Source organism: Varanus komodoensis, unplaced genomic scaffold (genome assembly GCF_004798865.1).
Source record: "Varanus komodoensis strain SLA01 unplaced genomic scaffold, ASM479886v1 scaffold53, whole genome shotgun sequence".
NCBI lineage: Eukaryota > Metazoa > Chordata > Lepidosauria > Squamata > Varanidae > Varanus > Varanus komodoensis.
The window spans coordinates 3,520,907-3,544,990 of NW_025336126.1; the positions used below are offsets into that span (position 1 = coordinate 3,520,907).

The 24,084-nt window shown below is 44.9% G+C and overlaps 1 protein-coding gene across 1 annotated transcript; it reads right to left on the reverse strand.

Moving 5' to 3' along the window:
* Window positions 1–85: 85 nt before the first annotated feature.
* LENG8 (leukocyte receptor cluster member 8) lies at window positions 86–22,662 on the reverse strand. The gene is made up of 15 exons (XM_044447770.1): window positions 21,900–22,662; window positions 16,882–17,059; window positions 16,123–16,221; window positions 15,169–15,282; window positions 13,480–13,762; window positions 12,223–12,367; window positions 10,358–10,543; window positions 9,226–9,543; window positions 8,713–8,841; window positions 8,277–8,565; window positions 7,537–7,638; window positions 6,037–6,105; window positions 5,102–5,231; window positions 4,112–4,319; window positions 86–1,804 (listed from the first exon to the last, which is right to left on the reverse strand). The coding sequence occupies exons 1-15, from the start codon at window positions 21,935–21,937 to the stop codon at window positions 1,642–1,644; spliced, it is 2,451 nt and encodes an 816-aa protein (XP_044303705.1). The 5' UTR covers window positions 21,938–22,662; the 3' UTR covers window positions 86–1,641.
* Window positions 22,663–24,084: the final 1,422 nt, after the last annotated feature.

A 24,084-nucleotide genomic window follows, 5' to 3' on the forward strand; every position in this document is an offset into this window, starting at 1 on the left:
AACCCTGCTGACTGTCCCCTTTATTTCTACAGGCAGGAACTTGCCCCCATGAACTTTGAACAGCATCACAACAGGGTTCATTCTGTTGATGTTTGTTTAAAAACGTTTTTAATCAAATAGAAAAAATTCATAAGTTTCTGAAAAGGAAAAAGGAATCTTTGAAAAATCCAGCCCAAGCCAAAACATCCCAAAATTACACATGTTCAAAAACAAAAATAGAAAGAAAGGAAGAGTTAGAGGAGGAGAGCGAGAAGGGAGGGGGAGAAAACTAGAGAGACTAAGGGTGGGAAAGAGGAAAGAAAGAGAAAAAGGAAAATAAGACAATTGGACAATCTTTTAAAACTTTAAAACAAAACTGAAACAATGTGACGAAAAAAGTGAAAATGGGGTGGTGCATTTTCTGAGATTACCTGTAAAGAACTGAGGACAGAGGGAGAAAAAAATAAATAAATAAAATTAGCATGACAACTCCAGAACAATTGAAAATGAGAAGGTTGTGATGGTCAGCTTGCGTGTTGATTTGATTCCAGAGATATTGCTTATTGCCTTGATTTGACTCTCTTCGCTTCATGTTGCCACATCCGCAAGGGTTTGAATTACAAAGAAGTCTGTTACATTCTCCTCTGCATAGGAAAAAGTCTTTGAACTGGTAGGAAATGCATGAGGCAGATTTTGCTTTGTTCTTCCTCCTCAGGCTGTTTGTTTGACTGGAGAGGTGGCATCTCTCTCGTGCTTTTTTGAAGCCAGGCCATAGCTCGGAAGAGGAAAAAACTGAGACACCGTTAGTTTGAGGAGCACAATGGAGAACACAAAATGCGCACACAACACAACCTGGATTTTTCATCTTCAGAGAAAACCATCTGTTAAACTCATTATTATAAAAGTAGAAAACCATAGGTTTTTTTTCTCTTAGAAAACAACAGTTTTCCTAGCATTATTTACAACTTGTAGCTTCTGTACAAAATCATATTCCACATATTTACACAAAGGAACCACTTGTTCTTATGTACCGCTGCCTTCTGAAAGGTTTGCCAAGTAGAATCTAGATGAAATTATGTGTCTGGAAAGATACTGGTGCAGTTTTAGAAAGAACAAGACAAAGAGATTTCTCTTGTGGTCTAGGGAGAAAATATTCTAGCTTCCTGAACACTCTTTTGAGGGCGAAGGGATGGTAACACAGTAATTAAATCCGTATCTCCCAGTAATTCTTTTACAGATCCCTGTTCTTTCCCCAGCCCCTTATCTCAGCAATTTCGAACCAATGGATGATTGAGGGGGTTTTGCTTCTATGTTCTCTCACGCATCTTGACACGAGGGGAAGCAAACACACACCAGATGATCGTAAACTGATGTAAATGTATCCCCACACATACCTCCCTACCCCACTGCTGGCAAAAAAAAATAATTGTTAGAATGAACTCTCTGCTCTTCTCCGTTCCTGGTGGTCTTAGATGCCATCCGATGTCCATGGATCTTACCCTCTTCCATCCGTGTGCGGAGTGGACAGCGGGAGTGGTGGCAGAATTAGGCTCCGGCTTGCCCACAGCAGCTAACTTAATCTGGTTTTATATACATATATACACACACACATATATATGTACATGTTAAGACAGGGCAGGGCAGGGCAGTGGGTTTACACTTTCAGAAATTGGTCAGGACCGCCAAGCTCTGCTTGCAGTCAATCTTGGTGGCGTCGGGGCTAGTATACACAAGGGACAGAGCAGCGAGGAAGGCTTGGCACTCCTCCTCGCTCTCGAAGGCCAGCTCTGACACAACGTAGGAGACGGGAAGCACCGGGCGGAAACTGAGGGAGATAAAGAGAGACACTGGTGAATGGGAAAAGGCAGCAGATGAAGGCAATCTAAGATGACAAGCAGAATTCTGCCACTAGTATGCAATTAAGTCACCATTAGCTATCTTGGTAACAAGATGCAGCCAAATGATCCCTTAGTTTTGCTTAAGTTCCTAGCCCTCATGGATATTAAGGAGCCTTCTATGCATTCTCAGGACAGTGCTTACTCTGCACAGCTGGGCACACTCACTCACCCATCCCAGCTGCAAAGACATGGGGCAAGGTTGCAATCTTCGAGCAATTCTATGCTCTTACTCAAGCACATTCAGGAAAGCTTCAGAGTGTTCTAGGTTAGTGATTCTTAAATTACAGTCCTGCTGAATGGAAGGCAGTGAATTCTGATCTTAAAAGCAAGCGTGAAGGGTTTCTAACTACTAAATCCAAACTCAAGCTCAGATCTCACAACGTTTTTGAATTATTGGTTCCCCTGAGTGCTTTCTGACTGTGCTTGGGACAGAATACACTGCTTTTCTCTAGCTTCCTTCATACCGAACTAGCTTAACTGGAGGGAGGGAGGCTAAAGATGTCCAGACCATACTGTTAAAAAAAAGCAAGTGAGTGATAAAGCAGTTGCTCCCACAAACTGTCAATGCAGAGTCAAAACTGAAGTCTGGGGGTGGAGGGAGGACATCGCCCACTTGAAGAGACAAACTTAGAAAAATGAACACAGCTCTGCCTGCATAGCAAGTGGGAGAAGTAGGTCACTCTGCAACACCTCCCTCCACTGATAGAAGAATGACTTTCAGCACACGATACTGTGTCATACAAACCCAAGCAGTTCGAAGATCAGACAGCTCTCAAATAGCCCATGCCTTGTTTTAGGGCTATCTGACCGTCAAAGAAGCCTTGCTGTCTGAGTTTACATGGCTGCAAGCCACGGCAAGACAAGAATGGTGTCTGCAGGTCCCCAGCACGCTGGGGCGTCCCTACAGGTGGGCTGCTGTAACTTCCCAATAGCCTCACACAGAGTAGACGCCAAGGGAGGCAACTGGTTCTGACTGTATAGGTAAAACGAAGCGATTCAAGCTTGCACCCTTCTTTTAGGACAAAGCAAGAGCTCTGTGCCTTTACTCTCTTAGCACCCTTTGCCAGGCACAGCGTGACAATGAATTTGACTGACTTGCCAACCATCTGGGAAGCCTGTTTGCTTCCTCACTGTTGTTCCCTTTGCAACTGAGTCCAAAAGCCTCTTTCCGCCCCACAACATTGCAACTGCCCCGATCCAAATACTATTTTGGGCAGGGCCACATAGTGGTGCATCATCTAGCGTCCAGGTGCTCATTATCATAAGCACTGGTCGCTCTGCCTTATTGGTGAAGTGCATGATTTGCACCAGGATATGCTGGGTGACCTGATTTAGGAAGGGGAAAAGACTGTGGCCTGGAGGGGGCACTTATAAATGGGAGGCCTCCCTCACTTTTTAACAGCGTTGTGAGTTAAGCTGAATGTGTATTAGAAGCATCTCTGATGTGGATGCCACCTACTGCACCTCCCTGGTTTCACTGGGACATACAGCCCTTGTCGAGATGCCCACCCAAGTGAACACCCTACTGAAATAACTGCAGTGTGGAAAGACGGCCTGTGTGGTCAGATAAGCCTCCAACTGGGCTCTGCAGCTCCAAATTCCGCAAGTGATAACTACGCAAAAAGCTGATTTCAGGTGCGGTTCTCTTTAGCGAGGAATACGGAGGAACCACCAATTCCTCTTTTGTCTTTCTCCTCCTTCCTCTTCAGCCATGAGATGCCATGGGACAGGCAGGGAAAACTGAACTGTGAATACAAATCTCACAGGTCTGCACTACTAATAGTTGTTTCTGAATGTCTGTCTTTGACCAGGACATTTCCTTTTTCCTGTTTGCTTTGCTTGAAAGCGCTGTGTCCCTTCACAAAACCAGATAAAGCTTCCAAAGGTGCATCCCCTGCTTCAAGCAAAGATGCTTTTTGAGTCAGAGCCTTCTGTGTGAGATGCTACTTGCATCTCCCTGGCGAGCTGGACCCTTGGCCCTGGGGTGGCTTCTTGAAAGCCAGGAGTCAACGGTGGCCTTAGCAGAACGCTGCTGCTCCACTTACCTGCCAAGGGCAAGGCCCACTCAGCTAAGGCCGCAGGGACCTAGTCCCATGCTACGCACCTCTCCCTACAGGATACTAGCCTGCCTCTGCCTCACAACAGTCAGGGCAGGGAGGAGAGGCAGGAGAGTGTGCTGGTGCGAGGCCTTCTCCCCACCCCACCCCAGGGAAGTCTGGTTCAGCTTCACATACGTTTTGATCATGGCTTTGAGGGCTGTTTTCCTCTCCCGTTCTGCAAACTTGTCAATGAGGTAGCCGGACATGCAGGGCGCCTGGCGGTACAGGCAGAAGAAACGGTGGTAATTGGACAGGGCCCAGGCAGCTCGCAAGGCAAGTGCGTGTGCCACACAGGGGTCTGTTTTCAGCTCTTTTGTCAAATATGCCAACTCTGTAGTAATGTCTGCAAGGGAGAGAAAGAAGAACCATTGCTCACACTGTACCCTACTTCTTTGTTTTCTTTTAAGCTGACCTTTAGCTTAAATATTTAGGGCTACTCCCTAATCCTCTGCATGAACGTGGTTCAATCTGGCCTGATTTATCAGCAACACGATGGATCCAAATTTACTCTGGATAGCTATGCTGAGGGACGTGAGCTTCCCTGCCCCCTCCTTCCCTTGGCAATGCCTCCCCCACAATGTATTACACATAATCAGGAGCCCTGCTGAATGGGGTGGCCTGAGGTATGTAGGCAAGGGCATCTTCAAAAACAGAGCACAGGGAACCTTCCACAAGTAAGGCCCTTCCTCCTGCAGATGGTAAATCCTGGATCTAGCCCAAGACCAATTTCAACCTGTGAGTGAAATTAGGCAGGAATTTAGGCAGGCCCGTTTCTCCACCCAACTAGAACTCTTCTCTATAGTTTTTGCTGTAACTTTACAGTCTTCTGAAAGCAAGATCCTGGATATGCTCAGTGATCTGCTATGGACAGCTGCTGATAAAAAGAGCACTACCCTTTGTCTTCCTCAAAGCTTATTCCAGCAGACTGGGGCTTGGAGTACCTCATGAGCCTCAAGTCCAGCCTGCAGTGATCTCATCTTTCTCCCACAGCCTAAGTGGCTATAAATACACATTCATGCAGAAAAGTTCTAAAAAAAAACAGGAATCCCACACATGCTGAAGAAATCTGAGAGACTGACCCAGATTTAGTGGGTCCTTCAATGTTCTCCCAGTGCTGCCACTTACCCCCCGAGTTGTTGGTGAAAATGTAGTAGAGGATGCGGTAAGCCGTGAACTCCCCAACATTTCCGGGGAGGTTCTCTGCATAGAGGGATTTCAGCTGTGTCTGGCACTGGTTGAACTCCTCATGGTCACCCTGGGGAAGATAATCCATCATTACAGAAGAGTCTCAAGCTGACATCACCGTTCCTCTGAGACCTACGAACTCAGCCCCAGTACTCACTAGATCGGCTCCACTGCCTCTCCTCCATGTAGCATGGAGTATTCTGATTCAGACAGTTTCCATTCAGGCTATGAATGCACCCCGAGTATGATGTGTGACAAACCCCTTAATTGCCACTCTTCACTGGTTCTGCCCTCACTAATACAGAGAAGAGGTACTCTTTGTGCCTCAAGCAGTAGCTGCATCCTGCACCTGTGTCTCCTTACCTCAAAGGGGGACACAAGAACCAAGGCAGGAGGTCTGCAAATATTCTAAATTTTTGCATGACATAAGCTGCATTCCTATGGGTTTGGAATACATGTCAGAAAGTGCAGGTACTTTTCTCCACATTTATACGGCATCAAAGACTGATGGCCTTCCTTACCAAGCGGTTACTCAGGTAATGGCCTGAAGACATGCTGTGAAGCACCCTTGATGAAGTGAATGAATTGTTTCTGGTTAGTATCCGAATGGGAGATGAGCTAGGAAATCAGTGTATATTGCCTTGAGTTCTATGATGCAAGCACCACAGGAAATAACGCCTTTCTTTCTGTGTCTGTCTGCCCACCCTTCCTTTCCTTCAATATGTTTACGAAGTTTATACCCCACTCCTCTTCCAAGGAGCTCAATGGTTACCTGCCCTGCACCTTAACCTCACAACCACCCTGCAGAGTAGGTTAGTTGAAAACCAGGGACCAGATCTCCCCAGTACTACTCTAGCCACTAGACTAATTCTTACCTTCTCCAGTGCTATCCTGGCATGGGTTTCATAGACCTCCACAGTAAATTCAGTACGGACACCCTGAACCTAAACAAGAAAAAGAGAGAGGATTACCAGGGAGATGCAGAACCTTAAATCTCCATATATTTGCTTCGTCTGTCATTGCTAAATTCCAATTTGCTTTCTCACAAAGGAAGGGGGGCTTGACTATGAAGAAAGGCTTCAGCTTTAACTCCTATTTTAGCCTATTGTGATGGGTATGGGAACTACAGGGCAGTAATCTGACCAGAAATAGGCTGGGCCAAAATAGAGGTAAAATGTTGTTCCAATACAACTAATTGAAATGAGGAAGGCTCAGAAAAACTTAAAACCTTCATGAAAACAAACAAAACACAGATGACCTCAAATAATGTAGATCATAATGTGTGCCTAAAGAGGCCACATACCTCAAGATGCACTATACTTTCAATAATATATTGAAAACAATACTTATTTCTGCTTTGTCCCTAAACTGAGCCTCAAAGTCACCCATTTTATGAAGCTCCATTTTTAATGGATTTTTTTAGAACCTGGAATATGAGGTGCACACACTCTCCTTTGTGTAAAATACAGCATCCTCAAATACTGTCTCTCCCAGCCCTCCACCCCAGTAATCCAATTCAGAACATGGAAGCCAGTAAAGTTTACTGCCATTCTTTTAATTGCCCGTGGAAGCCTCAGTGATGATGCAGAGCCACTGATGCACCTCCCTTCCCTTGCCCCAAACCTACGAATGCCCCCATCAGTGACATCTCATCAGTGATCCTATATCACCCCTGGGGCTTCCAGCGAGGCATCCAGCAGCTGTTCCAGAAGGCAATTCTCTTCCTTGATATTTAATGCCAGGAGGAGAACAGCCTGAGTCAGATGAAGGGTAAGAGCAATGAGTGCTATTCTCTGGTGTCCTACCTATGTGAGGGTAAAACTCACCCAACATAAAGTGGTATCAGAAATTTGAGGAAGCAGGCAAGTGGGTAAAACAGTTCTTGGGGAACAGCACACTGAAATCCTATGTGCTAAAATCAAAGGATCCTAAAGAGATGCTGCCTCTTTCTCTGCTGCCTAGTAAGCCTTCACTGGATAAATAATGAGACGATGAGGTATGAAGCATGGGGACTATTCCAACACAGAAAACGGTGGGCAAAACACATCCCACTGCCGACACACTCACAAATCCAACTTTAGAAAGCAAGCACACAGTCTCAGGATGCCAAACCATGTATCCAATACCAAACTTCACACCCGTACAAAGTATGTCCCACACAGGCATTCTGCTCCGATCAGACGATCTAACTTCCATTCCAGAGAATCCCAAAGTATCAACTTCAAACCCCCCACCCCTCTTTCATCACTAGCAATTAAAAGTATTCTTGGCAAACCACGTTAGTATGTTAAGAACCTTTTTCTAGCTCACCTACCAGAGCCATAGTAACACCTCCCACCATTGACCCCCATTCTCCAATGCCTGAATGAGCTTACTGTAAGGTCCTGCCGGATGGATTTCATCTGCTCACAAGCATAGGCATAATCCTGTTTCTCTTTCCAGTGGGATTTCACCATGTTCAAGGATTTTTTAAGCACCTAAGAGGAAAAGAGGAAAAGCCAATTTGGAGACACCTGTCAAAAGATGTTGCCGCTCACCAGCCCTGGAACAGGACAGGAAGTAATCCACTGAAAACAACCTTGGAAGAGGGATGGGCAAGGTATTGACCACAGCTGACCTTGGGATAGGAGACAGGAGAATGGCAACTACTGCCAAGGCTACCTGTTTAAATGTTTTTCTTTTCCTGAACACAATACACTTACATTTCTTTGCTTTATTTAAGTACTTCTAAGCCTGTATCCCAAGAATCTTCAAGACAGCTAATAAAACTGATAAGGAAAGTTCATATTTAAAAAACTCTCCTCCCAATAGTAGTGTCCAGATGTGTTTCTTCCTGTCTATCGGTACAATGTGTACATTAATGGGTCACTCGGCAGCTGTGCTGCAGAGGAAGGCATTCCACTAACTACTTTCTGCACAGAACCTTTCTCAAGTACTGTTTGGTTGCCACATGCTTAGGACTTTTTAACGTCATCAGTAGAATCCTTTTAGCGGGTGTTCCCAAGAAAATAACACAGAAGGATAGAAAGACCAAGGGGGAAGAGCCAGAACTTCTGAATCAGAAAGGTACAAGGGAATCTCTTGGAAAAGCCCTTTTCTCCTACAGGTTACTCACTGAGACAGGTCGGACAGTGGACGGGTCTGGTGCACAAGTGAGGCGCAGGTAATGTTTGGTAATCTCCTGGCAGGTACCAACAATCTTCAGCTCATTCCAGTCGAGACCATCTGAGCCAGCAGGGTCAAGGCTGTTGATCTGCAGGATGAGGGGCTCCAGACGCAGCTTTTTGGAGTGGGCCCCGTGCTGGAAACGGGCTGCCCGCCGCTCCTTCTTGAACTCTTTTTCGGGATCCTCATAGTCCATAGTGTTGCGTTTCCGGTTGCGTTTGGAAGGTCCTTGGTCATGCCTGCAAAATTCATGGTGAGAGGATCATTTGGCATTGGTGCGTAGCATTCATGGAAAAGACCCAATTGCTTTTTAGCCACTGTTCCTCCAAGGATCAGACAGAACATATTAACTGCTAGGCATGACATTCTTTCCCCTCCAGACTTGCCTTTTCCCTCGCTGGGCTCTCATCCGGCCTCTGTCCATGTGGCCTCCACGACCACGGTTCTTCTGGGCATTCCTGCGGCCACCCAAGCGACACTCATTGCCTGAATAGGAACTGTCTGAATCGGAATCACTATTTGAGAAGGGAATGAAAAAAAGTATTTTCACCTTTATGTCTTCTGCACAAGTTAAACCCAATACTGTGATCAATTCTATTTTTCAAAAAAATGCTGGATTTTTCAAGTAAATGATAAGATTGGAGTAATAAAGGAACACCTGTTCCATTTGATCATGTTAACCCTAAGCTGTCTGTGCAGAGGAGAAATCACAGAAAACAACTGCCCAAGAAACCAGTTTCTACTTCCTTTAAAAAAATGCAGATTCTAACTCTAGTGTAGAAAAAATATAGATGTGAAGATTAAATACACAACATCTGTGTTCTCTTCCTTTGCAACAGCAACCAACTGCAAAATCGCTGCGACACGTACATTCTGCTGCCTCTGCCCAAGACTCTTACCTCCGTCGGAAGTGGCGGCTGGGAGACCGTGATGAGGACCGGGACCTGGAACGTGAATCAACACTTGAGGATGAGCTGTTCTCCTTCATGAAGACATTGCGGTTTCCAAACTTAGTGGGGAAGCCATTTCCACGAGCCCGGCCAGTTCCAGCTCCCCCACTGCCTCCCCCCCGCTGGGGCTGGGCGTTTCCACCAGTGCCCCGTTGCTGCTGCTGGGAAAGACTGGACTGCATAGAGGTACGTGTGGAGTGCAGAGAAGACACCTCCCAACGCTGCGACTTCTTCTTGGGGCTTTCAGCCATGCTGTCCCGGCTCAGGCTGCAGAGAAAGTAACAGCACTACTAAATCTTTACTAAGTAGTAAAAATTATAACTGGGAATGGAGCTGTTGTTGTTCAAAATCATCTTAACCACTATATCATACAATGATGCCTCCTTTATCATACCAGGTTTGTGGATTGCATCAGATTGAATTGTAACCACCTAGAGCCATTGGGCAGGATAAAAAGATAATAAATAATAAGTCTACTGGATGCAATCAAGTCCTTAGTTAATTTCAAACCCTTATTTCCCCCTCAAGGAAAACCTGCCATGAAGAAACAGGAACTATGGCTGGCAATGCGGCTCTCCTCAAATCCACCAGATCTTTCAAAAGTCAGGATGTACAGCATTTTACTATCTCACACAGTCCAGAAGCCTAAGTGCTTGCACACCCACCATCAAAACCACGAGGGAGAGCCCTCCCCAGAGTAATAAAAGTTCTAATCTCCACTCATCCATGAAGCTCATGGAGTAACCTGAGGCCACTCACATCTCTTTGCCTAATTTGCAGGTTGTTGAGCTCCAGCTCTCATCAGTCTAATCCGCATGGCCAATCAGGTGCACGATGGGAGTTGCAACTCAACAACTAATGGAGGGCTACAGGCTGCCGACCTCTGACCTAAGCCTACCTCACATGATCACTCAGAGGATAAAAAATTGGGGGTGTGGAAGAAATGTGGATCCTACCCCATGTTCCTTGGAAGAAGGATGAGATATATGTGTAATAAAATAAGTAACAACAAATAAGATCACCTCCCCATGTGTGGCACCCAGAAATTCGGGCTTGCCTCTTTGGGCCTGCAGCCACTCACCCCGGAAGTGGCTCTCTGCTCCAGTCAATCGTGTAGGCAGTGCCATCCTGCAGCCTGGCCTGCAGAACTTCCTTGAGCAGCTTCTCAGTGCGATCTTTGTCTTCCTCTGATTCACAGGCTGTGAAACAGCGCTGGACATATTCCTTCATGTCTTGCGGCCAGTCTTCTGGCTTACCTGTTGAAGAGCTGTAGAGAGAAATGTATTAATACCCCACAGCCTCAGTAACATTTCCTCAAAGCCTTTATCTGATCCTTGAACAGTGTAGGTATTTTTGCCCAGTTTGTTTGTTTGTTTGTTTATTTATTTAAAACATTTCTATGCCGCTCCCATCGCAACTAAGCCTCGGGGCAGCTCACAACATTCATAAAAAAATAATAATTTAAAACTGGTGCCATCTCGGCTATATATATTAAAATCTATAAATACAATAATAACAAATTAACAGTTAAAATAACTTTTAAATAAAAAGGTCTTCGCCGGGCACCGAAAAGCAAACAATGATGACGCCAGACGGACCTCTCTGGGGAGCGCATTCCATAAATGGAAGTTTGGAGGAGTGGGGGGTAATGCAAAAGTTTTCGAGGAGCTGCATACATGGAGTTCCCAGAATGAGTTCCCAGGCACTGATAAGATTCACCTAACAGCAACTGTGGTTACCAGGTTGGTTGGCATCCTAGAGAGATAGTTACATGTGGACTCATGTAATCAGATGCTATCCAGAGTTTGCATGAAGAGCTACAAGAAAGGAGTTCCAACTACCTTCACAGTTACCTTGCTCTGAAATCCGGTATGTCCAGTTCTTTCAACATTAGCCCTTTACTTCTGCAAGCCAAGCCTTGGTGAAACACACACTTTGGCTGAAAAACTTTCCTAGGCCTAAACAAGAGGATGCTCCAGAGGGGTGGCACTAAATACAATGGTATCTAGAGAATCTTCCTGTTTATACTAGCAAGATGTACCAGCCAGCTGGGAGAAAACCTAACTCTGCCGGCCAGCACTGCTCTCTGGCTTCTCTCCCCACGCCTTCCTGGCATCACTGATTCCCTCTGAAGGCATCATCCCACAAATAAGTTGCCCGAGATGCTTCTGCCCTTCTGCTGCCATGTCCCTCCCAGCATGACCACTGTGCAATGAGAAGATGCTCCAGGGGGACTCATTTCATATAGGTCACTACTCATGAATGGAGAGTGTTGTGCCTGTGATTAACTCCAGACACCTCTGCTATATCTTCTTATTGCAGGGATATCTTTGTGCACATGCAGGCACATGTATATGCTAGAAAAGAAGACACAGGGATACGGCACAGGGGCAGAAGTCCAAGAGAAAGCCACCACTGCTCTCCGATGTTCCCCCCTCTCCCAGCTAGTTAGCACTGAAGCCAGGAGTGGCCCTTGGACTGGCAAACCCTGGTGACTGGCCTCAAACCAACCAGCGAACTTCATGGTGGTGTGGGGACTGAAACCTGATCTCCTGAATTCCAGCTCAACTCTTGAGTAACAGATATCAAGAAAGAAAGGTGCTGAGCAACTTACAGAGTCAACATCTTGCTGTTCAGTCACGGATACACAGAACTCAGAAGCACAACCTCACTACTGCTGTGGCAACAGGATTAGAAATGAGGAGCGGCAGGAGGAAACATAGCCCTACAACCTTGAGCAGGACAATGCAATCTCCAGCTGTTTTGGGCTACTAGAAACCACAGCTAGCATGGCCAGTCATCTGGGATTCTGAGGACTAAAACCTGAAACATTTCAAAAACATCAGGCTGCCCGTTTCTCACCAACGACCCAGTGCTTTCCTCCTGACTAAAGGCAGTGCTGCCTACAAACTAAATAACAAAAGTGAAAGAAGAAATTGTGTGCACCTGTGATTGTGACGTTTCTCAGGATTCTGCTGAGCACCGAAGTTTCCATGTTGCTGCTGCTGCTCTGAAGAACTGAAGTTCTGATTTGTTACCACAAAGGGTCGTTTGGGGAGGTTGAATTTCAGACCACCAGACCCAGGTGCTTCTGTTCCAATAAAGAGATATGTTATGATTGATTGATTGATTGATTAAAGAATTTTAGCCTTCAGCATCCTACAAGAACAAATTCTACCAACGAGAGTCCTTTTGCTTACTGTGGCCACCGACACCTCAGCAGAATCTGATGTTCAACTGAATGACACAAACATGCTTCATGCATACACTATGGATTCATCAAGTAACCAAGATCCCAGATTCTCTACTCTACGTGACATGCCACAATCTACTACTGAAGTAGTGGCCTTATGCCTCTGCATAAGAAATGAGTTCTTTTCAATTAACACAGAGGAATAAGGGTTTATTTTAATGATTTGGAAATAAGTACTCCTACTGCTTTGAACTGGGTAAGTCAGGTGCCAGAAATATTCATTCATATAAAGGCTTTTCCACAAAAATAGAGGAATGCTCTTCCTGAAATATAAAGAAGTACATTCCACATTTTTGTGGCCCCTATATGTTGGATCCAGACTAAGCAGCAAAACTGAATAACTTGCCTTACTGGTTTCAATAGGACCTAAGCACAACTAATTCAGTTTGGATCAAAAACAATGGCTGGAATCCAAAGAATTTCTTGTAGGAGTGGAAGGGATTGTTACTACTTGACTGTTGAGGTCCCCCTATTTCTGCTGGGCTTGTTTTTGAGTAGCTGGTAGAGTCTGGCTTTCTCACTTCTTATGTAAAAAGCTGAAAAAACCATCTGTCTTATATCAGTGCCCTGCAATGAATGAAAGTAGCTATTCATAGCTATTACTGCTGACCTGTAAACTGTATAAACTCCTGGTAATATATGAACTAAGAGAAAATAGGAATACAACTATAGAAAACAAAGCATTTCCTTTCTTTATCCTTTCAAACCTTTATAATTTTAACAAACGCCAAGAAAAGTTAACTGGTTAAAATCAATGTTTTAAATTATGAGAGAGAGAGAGAATGAGAATTTTTTGGCTGCAACTAACAACAAAAACCAGCAATGAAACATCCACCTTCCTGCTCCAGTCAACTCCCTTTCCCAGTAGCCAAGTGCCCCCCCTGTCTTCCCTCTTCTAGCAAAGCTGAAGTCCCACTCCCCTCGCCGTCTTCTAGCCCTCAGAAACTCACGTTTCATGCGGTTCCAGAGCTGCTGCCCTTTCTTGGGCTTGGCTGCATCCTGGTAGGAATGCTGCTGCTGGTTGTAGGAGGCATTTGATTGGTTTGGTTGGGCATGTGGCCCTCCAGAAGGCCCCCCCTGCTGCTGCTGCCCCCCGGAACCCATGGGATGGTTGCTATGCTGTGAGGGATGGCTGGGGTGCTGCATAGGGGACTGTGGTGGGTTGGGGACTTGCATTTGCTGCTGCTGGCTTGAGTAGGGCAACCCTCCGTCTTCCATGCCTGGGACTGGAGGCTGGGGGAAACAGAAAGAAGATTTGTGCTGTTACTATCACTGCAAGGACACTCTTTGACAGGAAGCACCGAGGATGCACAGTTCAATTTAACCGGGAGGAGGTAATCAGCAGGCCTCCAGATACTGTTAAATTACAATTTCCATCATCCCTGAGCACTGACCATGGTGGTGGCTGAGGCTGATAGTGGAGTCCAGTAACTTCTGGAAGGCCAGAAGTTAACCACCCTTTCATACTCATAAAGATCCATCCTTTGCCTGAAAACCTATACCCCCCGCCCCTGCTTTCTTTCATTTCTCAGAATAAAGGAAAATGTCAGAATCCAGCATCTGTTTTATTGAGTTCCTGGATGCACAGGGCTATTTCTACATGCTAATCTCTCTCAATACCCCAGTCAGGAACTCTTGCACCATCACTGCAAATTTCTGAAGCAAGGAATTATTTGGGGAGCTCAAATAATCATGAAGTCAAACCTCAAAGCACAAGGAACAGCTTGTTTTGCCCACTAATTACCTACATCAAAGTGGCATCACGCTTTGACAGCAAAATTTGCTGAGTCAAAGATGGACAAGGCTGGGAGGTGAATGGGAGGCAAGAAACAATTAGTTATCCCTTTCTGCTGTCTTTAACATAGCTGCGTCCAATGGAAAAGTCCTTTATTGTGGAAGGAAAGGGGCAAAGCATTGAATCATCTTTCTAAATATCTACCACTTAGATCATGGGTCCTCAAGCTACGGCCGAGGCCGGATCCGGCCTGCCATGCCCATTTATCCGGCTTGCCATGCCCATCTGGACCCACTGCACGCATGCCCACACCCGAGCGCACGCCCAGTGCCGCCCACCTCGCCCCAAGCGTGGGGAGGCAGTGGTGTGCTCACTCCGAGAAAACAATCTCCAAACAAGGAAGCCGCTGCCTTGTGCGCCCACCTTGTGGAGTGTGTCCGCCCTCGCCTCGCCACGTGCCCCGCCCCTGCCTCAGCACGCTCCCGCATGCGCCAGCCCCGCGCCAGCCCGGGCGCACCGCTAGCACCACCTTTCTGGCCCACCAGCACCTTTCAACTGGCCCCCTGGTGAAAAAGTTTGAGGACCCCTGACTTAAGATTGTTCAACCCATTTGAAATGACTTTTTATAGCAAGGTCTAAGACACTACTGTAGATTTTTAAATGGACTTTGAATCTTGCTGCAAGTTAATTACGTGTGTACAGAGCGGTCAAATTCCCTATAGATAGTTTGGATGTAAATACCCCTCCGCCCCATCAACCCTGCCCAATAGTCAGGAATGCTGTTGTTCAAAACATCCAGAGGGCACTAAGTCAGGAGAGCTGGGCTGGGGTATTTTCCCTACCCTACTTAAAAGACAGAAGGAACAATTGGAAGGAAGCTACACAGATAGCAGGTATCCATTACCTGGCTCATGCTCCCTTGGTGCTGTCCAGGAGCTGGAGGCTGCTGGGGTGCCGCAGATGTGTAAGAACCTGGGACACCATATTGTCCACTTGAGCTGTAACCAGGGTAGACATTCTGCAGGGAGGGCAAGTCATGGGAATACACCAGTATTAACCACAGTTAACAAAATGGCTACTTCACAAGTAATTTTAATATAAAAGGAGCCAAGATTTCTACCCCTGTGAAGCAGCCTTCTGCAACCTAGTGCTCTCCAAATGATTTATGTATTTATTATATTTCTATCCCACTGAGTAGGCCTCTGCTGAATCAGTGCTGTTAGGCAACTTTGGACTTAAAGAAAATAATTATCAGTGTGGAACCAAACGTGTCTCATCTCTAGTTTAAAAGACAAATGCCTTTACACTAAGGGAATTATTCCTGAGGTCTCTCAGTAACTGCAATGGAAGAAGCAGGCCTGCATTAAGACTGCTGATGGCAACTGAGGCAGCTCTGAAGATCTGGGGCCCAGGCCTGGGGGGCTTTCCACATCACCACCCAAGAGAGCACCAGGTTGGGAAAGGCTGCTTTAAAGACAGACTGCATAATTAACAAAAACTCATTTCCCTGAAAAGAATTTTCTTGCTTGTTCTCTCCCTATAACCTGACCACCTTATTCTAGTTAATAAGTTTCCAGACACTTTGACATCAAAGGAAGTGGCTGCTGCTTCAAAGTTATTTTGAAACCTGCATTTTACCTCATAACCAGCAGGTATGTGCTGGGGTAATTTGCTTCTATGGCACAACCTGCAGTTAATCTGTAGGAATTGTGAAGGATACCAGTGAAACCGAATGATGTGGAGGATCCTACAATGACTGGCGAGTCCCTCCCTGTCCTAGAATTCAAGGATCCTTGTACAGACGTCTCCAGCTTTCCAGTCGAGAAATAAGAAGAGAAGGCCAACTGCTGTTACTCACCATAGGGTAATAGTAATTATATGGGTAGAGGTAGCTATACTGCTGATACCACTGATAGTACTGCTGCTGCTGCAGAGAATCACCTTGCTGGGCTGTGTACTGTGTAAAGAAGGAGCAAAGATGTGTCATGAAAGGATGCTCAGGAAGTTATTTAACACAGAAAGAGACATGCCAACTGACCAATAAACCCAGGTTTCAATAACGAACGCTCCAAATGTCTTCCCAAAGAACCGAGCCTTCTGCACCTACAGACCAGGATCCCAGAACCGTCCCAGTCATGCAGACCGTGCTCCAGTTTCTTCAAGTTATGCAAGACTCACCAACAGCATGTTGGCAGCTTGCGTGTTTGTTTCAATCCAAGTGACAAAGTGCTTTAGAGATAAAGACTGAGTTCAAGATCATGGGACTTTGCAGTGCACCTATCCCAGAATATAGTTTCTGAACAGAGTCTGCACTCTTGTTTGCACATTAAGTCTAAATTATCAAATATTAACAAAGCAAAAAATAAAGAAAAAAGAGAGACTTCCACAGCTTTAAACAGACAAAATTGCACATGAAGATGGCTTTTTTGTTATTTTTTTTTAAATCCTATAAAGTCTAATGCTCTAAAAGGATAAGCAAAAGGTAGATGACCAGCTATTTTTGGACCTCAACTCCAAAAGGTCACTGCCAGCATGGCTAATGGTCAGGAATACTAAGAGTTGATACCCAAATCATCTCAAGTCTTACTTTCTGCTGAAGAACATCAAACTTTCTTACCTGGGCATTTGTCTGTCCATTGGAAGCACCTTTACTATTGCCAGAAGCAGCAGCAGCACTGGCTTTGCTAATGCTAGCCAGTGCTTGACGGGCCTTCTCCCATTCAGGATTTTCATGCATTGGACCTTCCATTCCGTTCTCTCGTGTACTTCCGTTGCCCAGGTTGTACTGGGGAGCCCTGCAAGATGACATATTGGGAAGGAAGAATAGTATATTCCAGGATCAGTAACCAGAGGGCCCTTCATTTCCAGTTATCACTAATATAACATTTAATTCATACAGTACTTCCAGTCTTTGTTTGCTTAGTTTACAGGCCTGATTGCTCACGGACACAGTCAGTAAGTCTGAGTAGCTATAATTTGAATTTGTGTCCAAATTAAGCACCATTAAGCACATTCAACAGCCAGTAAGTCATGCTACATTTCTCCTCATAAGTTGTTCCTTTCCAGCTTTTATGCTTCCACGTTCATTCAACTGATCTGCACCAAAAAAGTTTCACCAAATTGCTTATGGCATACCACCATGAATCCAGAGGCTCCAAATTCAGATTTAAAGGCTTTCCTCTAATTCACAGTAACTCCAGACTAGGATGAGCAGGCCCAGTGCAACATTAGATATGTTACATCAGGTGAGGAATCTCTTTCAGCCTAATTCTGTTCGAGTTCTCAGGGGCTACATTCCAGGGATAGGAACAACTGAAGGCAAAAGAGGAAAAGCTAAAAATATAAAAACCACCAGCATATGGTAGCTTAAAACTCTTACTGCCACTAACTATAGCTTAGGAGAAATATTCCAAACTTTGGGAATGAAGAAAAAACAGCAAAAATGCTGGGAAAGCACATAAATATTGGTGGATGGGGAAAAGGGGGCAAGGCCCTCTTGAGAACCCTGGAAAGCTAGACTGGGACCCCAAGAGGACTGATTTGGTGCCCAACCCAAGATTCTCCACCTCTGAGCTAAATCAATGGCATCTAAGGGGTCTATCAAAGAGTATAAGATACCAAGCAGTTGATTCACTCACAGTGCTAACAGAGGCCCATTATGCTAGCAGAACTAATCAAGGAATCTTATCACAAGGTTCAGAGGCACAGGAAGACATCTGGCACAATTAGTTTCAAATAACTAAGATGAGGAGTGGGGCCTGAACACTGAATCCAAGAAGAATGCCCTCAAATCTCTATCCTCACAGCCCTTGTATTCAAATCTTTTTAGGGCTGAGCCAATTTAATCTTAATCTCAACTAACTGCAATGTATATCTAAATCTCAAACATAGTTTATTTAAAATAATCGTAGGCAAGGCAGTCTTTATTTTACTTCATTTCCACTGCAGCTTTCAATTCAGCCTTGAAAACAAGACCATAAAAACTACTTGCTTGCAAAAGCTTTTATGAGGCTGACTGTCTCTATGTCTAATTTAGTCACTGGCAGCTACTACCCACAAAGTACAGGGTTTAAAGCACTGCTAGTAGAACAACCAGACAAAATTCTTATTTGCCAGAAGCAATCTGTTCAAGTTGGGCATTTGCTCAATTTTTTTATTTTAATGTTAACATCACACAAATCCCACATGGTGGTCCAGTGCACTAGGCAAACAGTCCACTGTGTTGTTGCTGGCTTAAAACTCTGGAGTCATTTCACTCTCTACAACACAGAGTCCTGGGCAGGCGTGGCAGAGTGACAAGCCATGATGCTTTGGAACCTCATGCAAAGCTGAGGCAGCAAGCAGGCTGGAGCAGGAGACTCACTGCCAGGGGCTGAACGCAGAGCTGGCTGTTATGTAAGAGAGAAGACATGTTTCAGCTAGGAAGTGCCTGCAGTTGCAACAGGTGGCCAGTGGAAGGAGGTTTACGATGCTACTGGGTTTCTGCTGTCTCTTGTGCCCTTACTAAAAAATGACACCAACATGTAAGGCACCTCCTACACAGTGGCACCTTAAGCTCCATGAACTGTGTCCCAATAATTACGTATCAACTGTTATCTGAATGGTTAATTGTAGACCCTAGCAACCATGACACTGGCTACATAAAATCCTGCCTTAATTCTTAGTGTTTGGGCAGAATTCATATCTTTTAGAAAATAATTTACCATCAAGAGGGTGTTATCGCTCAGTTTTACCACATTATAAACTTCTGTTGCACATCGATAAGCTTCTGTACAGCTCGAAGTGTCTGATCCTGCCCAACTGTAGAAGCTAAGCAGGGCTGGGCCTTGGTCGAAATTTAGATGTGTGACTTAATGTTGTGAACAGCCCAGGGAGCTTTGGCTAAGGGTGGTATAGAAATGTAATGAATAATCTGACTAAAATATCTAGCTTTCAACAAAATATCCATTTTAGCTGATTTCAACAAAAATACTACAGCTACTTGGTTCATCTTTAAGATGGGAGGGTAAGCTTTTGTGCACTAGTGTTCACTTGGGGTGCAATCTTGCGATGTTCAGACTGGAAAAGAAGTCCTAAAACTCCCAGCATGCCACAGCCAGCAGTGCTGGCTCGGGAACTGTAGGACATTCTACTCTCTAAACATGCAGGAGTCTACCTTTAATCATGAAGAGGTCTCGAGCTCAGAAAAATATGTGGCTCTGTTTTATAATAATTTGTTTTTAAGTCATCCCCATGTAATTTATTTAACTGTTTTAATAGTTTTTGAATGTTCTAAGTTTTCTCGGGTCTGTGACTGCCTAATAGATTATTTAATTCATTTTTATAGCAACCAATAGCTGAGGCTCTCATTAAAATGTTATACCTTTAGGATGACACAACATGATGCAAAAAGATCAGTTTTACTTTCAAAAGTGTGGGAAGTATCTATTCACACTGAAGTCTCTCCCACGCGGTAGCTTTTCAACAGTTCATGACTTTTAACATTACGCATCCGTATGATTCATTTTAAGCACCCATCCCCTCCCTATTATTTCAGTTTACTGATCACTTTTTTTATTGATGGGACCCACTCTGAGAGACCTTATGTATCTGAAAAGCAGGATAAAATGAGCAAGAATAACTATTTATGTCCATAGAATGCACTCCCCAGAGAGGTCCGCCTGGCGCTGTCGTTATTTGTTTTTCGGCGCCAGGCTAAGACCTTTTTATTTAAAACTTATTTTAATTGTTAAATTATTTAATTAATAGGATTTTAAATTTTTAGCCAAGAATGCACCGGGGGTTTTTAAACAATTTTTTAAAATTTGTTGTATTGTTATTATTTATGTATTCTTTGTGAGCCGCCCCGAGGCTTTGTTGCGATGGGGGCGTCATAGAAATGTTTTAAACAAATAAATAAATCTTATGTTATTACTCAATTAAGTATTTGCAATTAAATTTTAATTCTTGAGATGTGCTAGCCAGTTTGAAGGCTTTCAGACTAAAAAGAACCCTAGATATTCTCTCTCTCTCTCTCTCTCTCTCTCTCTCTCTCTCTCTCGTGGGAGGGGGGGAGGCAGGCAGGCATTTATAGGACACCAATTTCTCAGGATGGTTTACTGAGAACATATACAACAAAACAGTCAAGAATATAACTTGTTGCCAAGGTTCAGGCAAATCATTTTAACTGAACCGAAGCTTACTTTTTTTTACTTGCTTGAGGACAACTATATTCTGAAGAGGTGTTAAATGCAACACTCACCTACATCCGCTGTCTAAGGGAGTGGGGCCCTGAAAAAAACAGGAACTATACATTTGCCTCACTTCTGTTGGTAAGCTGGCAGGGCTAGCAGGCTTGTGATATCATAGCATTATGATGTCACAAGCTGAAATGCTGTTCTCAACTTAAGCTAATATTCAAAGGCTTCTCAGAAGTTCTTTCAATTTTCTGTGGGACCAAGCACAACATCTTCAGCTAAGTCCTCAAACTAAACCTTCACCCAGTAAGCAGTTATAGTTACAAGCCTTCATCAACAGGGGATTTTGCACTCCATCTTCTATTACTAAACTAACTTCTGTCAAGAGCTCTCTTCCCTCCAATGGAGACTATGCACCTATTGAAAAATCTTACTTTGTTGCCTCTACTTGATGTTAGAAAATACAACAAACTACTCAAAAAAGTCAATCATGTGGTTTTTCATTTAGAGACCAAGGTATTTGTTTAGTCAAACTCATCAGGTTAGCTTATACAAAACTCCAGTTAGCAGCAATTTTTTCAGGTAACATAGATAGTGCAATTGTTGTTGTTGAAAACAACTTGTACTGTGACCTGGATTCAAATCAGATCAGTCACACAGTCCTGCACTAGCAATAACAAAAACAGTGTACTTATCTGGATGAATTAAGAACAAAAAGCAAATCCAAGCAGATACTAAAAGTAGAACTAAATTTGAAAAATGAACTGACTATTTCAACTCTAGAGAAGATATTCTATTTGGAAACTAGCTTTCAATTTTCTGAGAAAAAAATAAACCATATCTGATTAGAGCATTAAAGTTTGAAACATATGAAGTTACCCTTAATAATCAGTACCTGCTGTGATTATTAAATAATTTTGAACACAACAGTCATCTCAAGTTGAGCAGCTCTAGCCCATCCCCCCTTGCATTTTGATATGCTCCCTGAACAGTCAGCTGATCAAAACTTGGGACATGAACCAAGTTCTCCATTTGGAAAAACAGTTAATGCAATCCTTGCCAGTGTTCCTCGTTTTCAGTTTTGAGGCTGAACAGTACCAACTGTACCGTACAATCCTCAGTCTCCAGTTATGGAAAAATCTCCAGCCCCCAAAATCTTGCACACAGTAACACGTATTTTTACTTAACTGGACACCTGGAAAGGGTTTAATTTATTATTCTCAGAACTCAGATGTATTTGGAAGGGGTTATTTCCATGGCCCCCCAAAAAGGAAAACAGAACAAAACTGACTGACTGCATTTCACAAGTTCCCCTTTAAAAACAGCTGGTGTCACATATGAACAGCCATGCAAAACAGGAGATATGTCCCCCAACCAAAAATAGTATACACTTTGTCAGCTTATTCCAACATCTATAATTCCTCCAATTCAGCAAATTAAAATAAGTAATTAGAATCACCATTCTGGGGCTCGCTGGTCGCCTATATTAGTAGCCATCCTCGAGTCTGTGGAACAGGAAACTGCAGATGCCAAATGGCTGCAGGGCCAATGCGTGGGAGAGCCCTGAGCAGCAAACCCCACTTAACACGAATGCTTCCTCCTCTTTCTTTGTTTCTTCTTACACAAGTAGAGGCCAAACAAAGGAAGTTAACTGGACAAGACGAACATCTCACTTTTAGCAGCAAACTGAAGTGCCGTCTTGTGGGACCACCCCTCTGGCACCCAGAAATCCAATTCCTGGGTGCTTCCTTCCACCGCGGGCGAGGGGGGTAGGAATGCAGAATCTCAAGAAGCTTGACAGTGCAGGCAAGACTGATCAGGCGATTCCCCCACACTCCTTCCAAAAAGAACTGAGACGGGGCTCTTATTCACTGCTATCACCCCTTTCTAGAGCCTTGTATTCCTCACACGCCTGGTGAAAAAAACGCCCTCTAACAACTGTAAGGCCCTTTTCTTCTTTACTACAATCCGAGATGTACCAAGGTGTGAGCACCGCCACACCAGTCACCAGCAACTCCCTTCCCTGAAAAGAGATAGCCCACCCACCCCTCTACACCCTCCCTGCCTTCCCCTCCCAGTGACCCTTCGTGGCCGAACAGAAAACACTTGAGCTAGTTGTCCTTCCTGCTTGCTCGCTTGCCTTCCTCCCTGGCTGCGTCCCGGCTCGTCCCGTTCCAGAGCCCAGTTGCCACTTACATCCGGGTCTTCTTGCTCCCCTCACCCACCCCCACCCTCCTCCTCTCTTCTTCTTCAGCCTAACTGGGCAAGACGAGCAACTCTCTCGGCTTCAGCCTCGCTGCCCCTGGGGCGACGAGTATCCAGTTTCTGGGGCCAGAGTCCGAAGCGAGGCGCGTTGTAGGCCGCAGAAGCCCGGCCACTCAGACAGAGAGCGCGCCTCTCACTTTCCAAGATGGCGACCGCTACCACCCCGTTGCTTACTCCGTCCGTCTGTCTCTAGCCAGACTTCCGGTTGTCCACAAGGAAGGGCGGGGCGAGACCAGTCGGGGGGGTGGAGCGGGCGGGCGTCGTGACGTCACAGAGGTTGCTCCGCAGGCGCGCGAGCCGCGGCTGTTCTGTCAGTCAACTTGCTTAGTAAGCGCGCGTTCGTTGCGGTGTTGCCAGTGCGTCATGGACGCCCAGAGTTCAGATTCTGAGTTCAAGTCCCTGCCAGTCACGCCCAAACCACCTCTGAAGGCTCAGGGGGCGGGGTAAGATGGGAAAAAAGCACACGTCTGCCTCCCTTCGCTTCTGAAGGAAAGGAATAGGGTCACAATGAAAATGAGGAGGGAAAAACTAAAATGAAACTGAGGAATCCTAAGTAATATTAAAAGGCAATCTTTCTGGATTAGTTCACTTGTCTGATGCCTGGGGATAGTGGGAGTTGTAGCCCAACGTAACTGGAGGGTGTTGGGTTGGGGAAGGCTGAGTTAGACTTCAAATTTGAAACCCCTTTTGGGCCGAAGATTCCTTATAACTTGTATCTTGCAAAATCCCAATGCATTCTCCTTGCATACGCCACCTAAAAGAAAAACGAAAGTAAAAACTGGTAATAAGTAATCTATTTAACAAAGACAATATTCAAAGGCAAACAGTTGTGCTAAATTTATAGTTTGTACACCCTGCCTGTTTTGATGCATGGCTCCTGGATTGATTTTGAACATTTAGCAGTTAGGCTTGTGGCAAGATATGACACATGGCTAGCCTAAGCTGTTTGTTACTTCTAGTAGACTCAGTTCTAGCATGCAGGTTACAGGCTGGCCTAAGTGATGTGCCTGAAGTGGAACATTTTGCAGAAGCCCTGGAGGGATGCTGACAGAACCTACATGTTGCCTAGAACTCCTGGATGCAAAACATTGTCAGGACTAGCCAGAACTGCTTCCAAAGTGGGTAGCAATGTGAAAGTCACAAGGGGAGATCAGAGGTGCCCAGTCTTTCAGAACCTATGAGCTCTTTGGGAATCGTAAGAACATAAGTAAACCCAAGCCAGGTCAGACGAATGGTCTCGTCAGTCCAGCACTCTGTTTACAAGATGCTAAACCAGCTGTCCAGAGGATCCCCCAAGCAGGATGAGTGCAAGACCTCTGCCTGCCCAAGCTCTCCAGCAGCTGGAGTTTGCAGGCATGCCGCCTCTGATGATGGAGGTG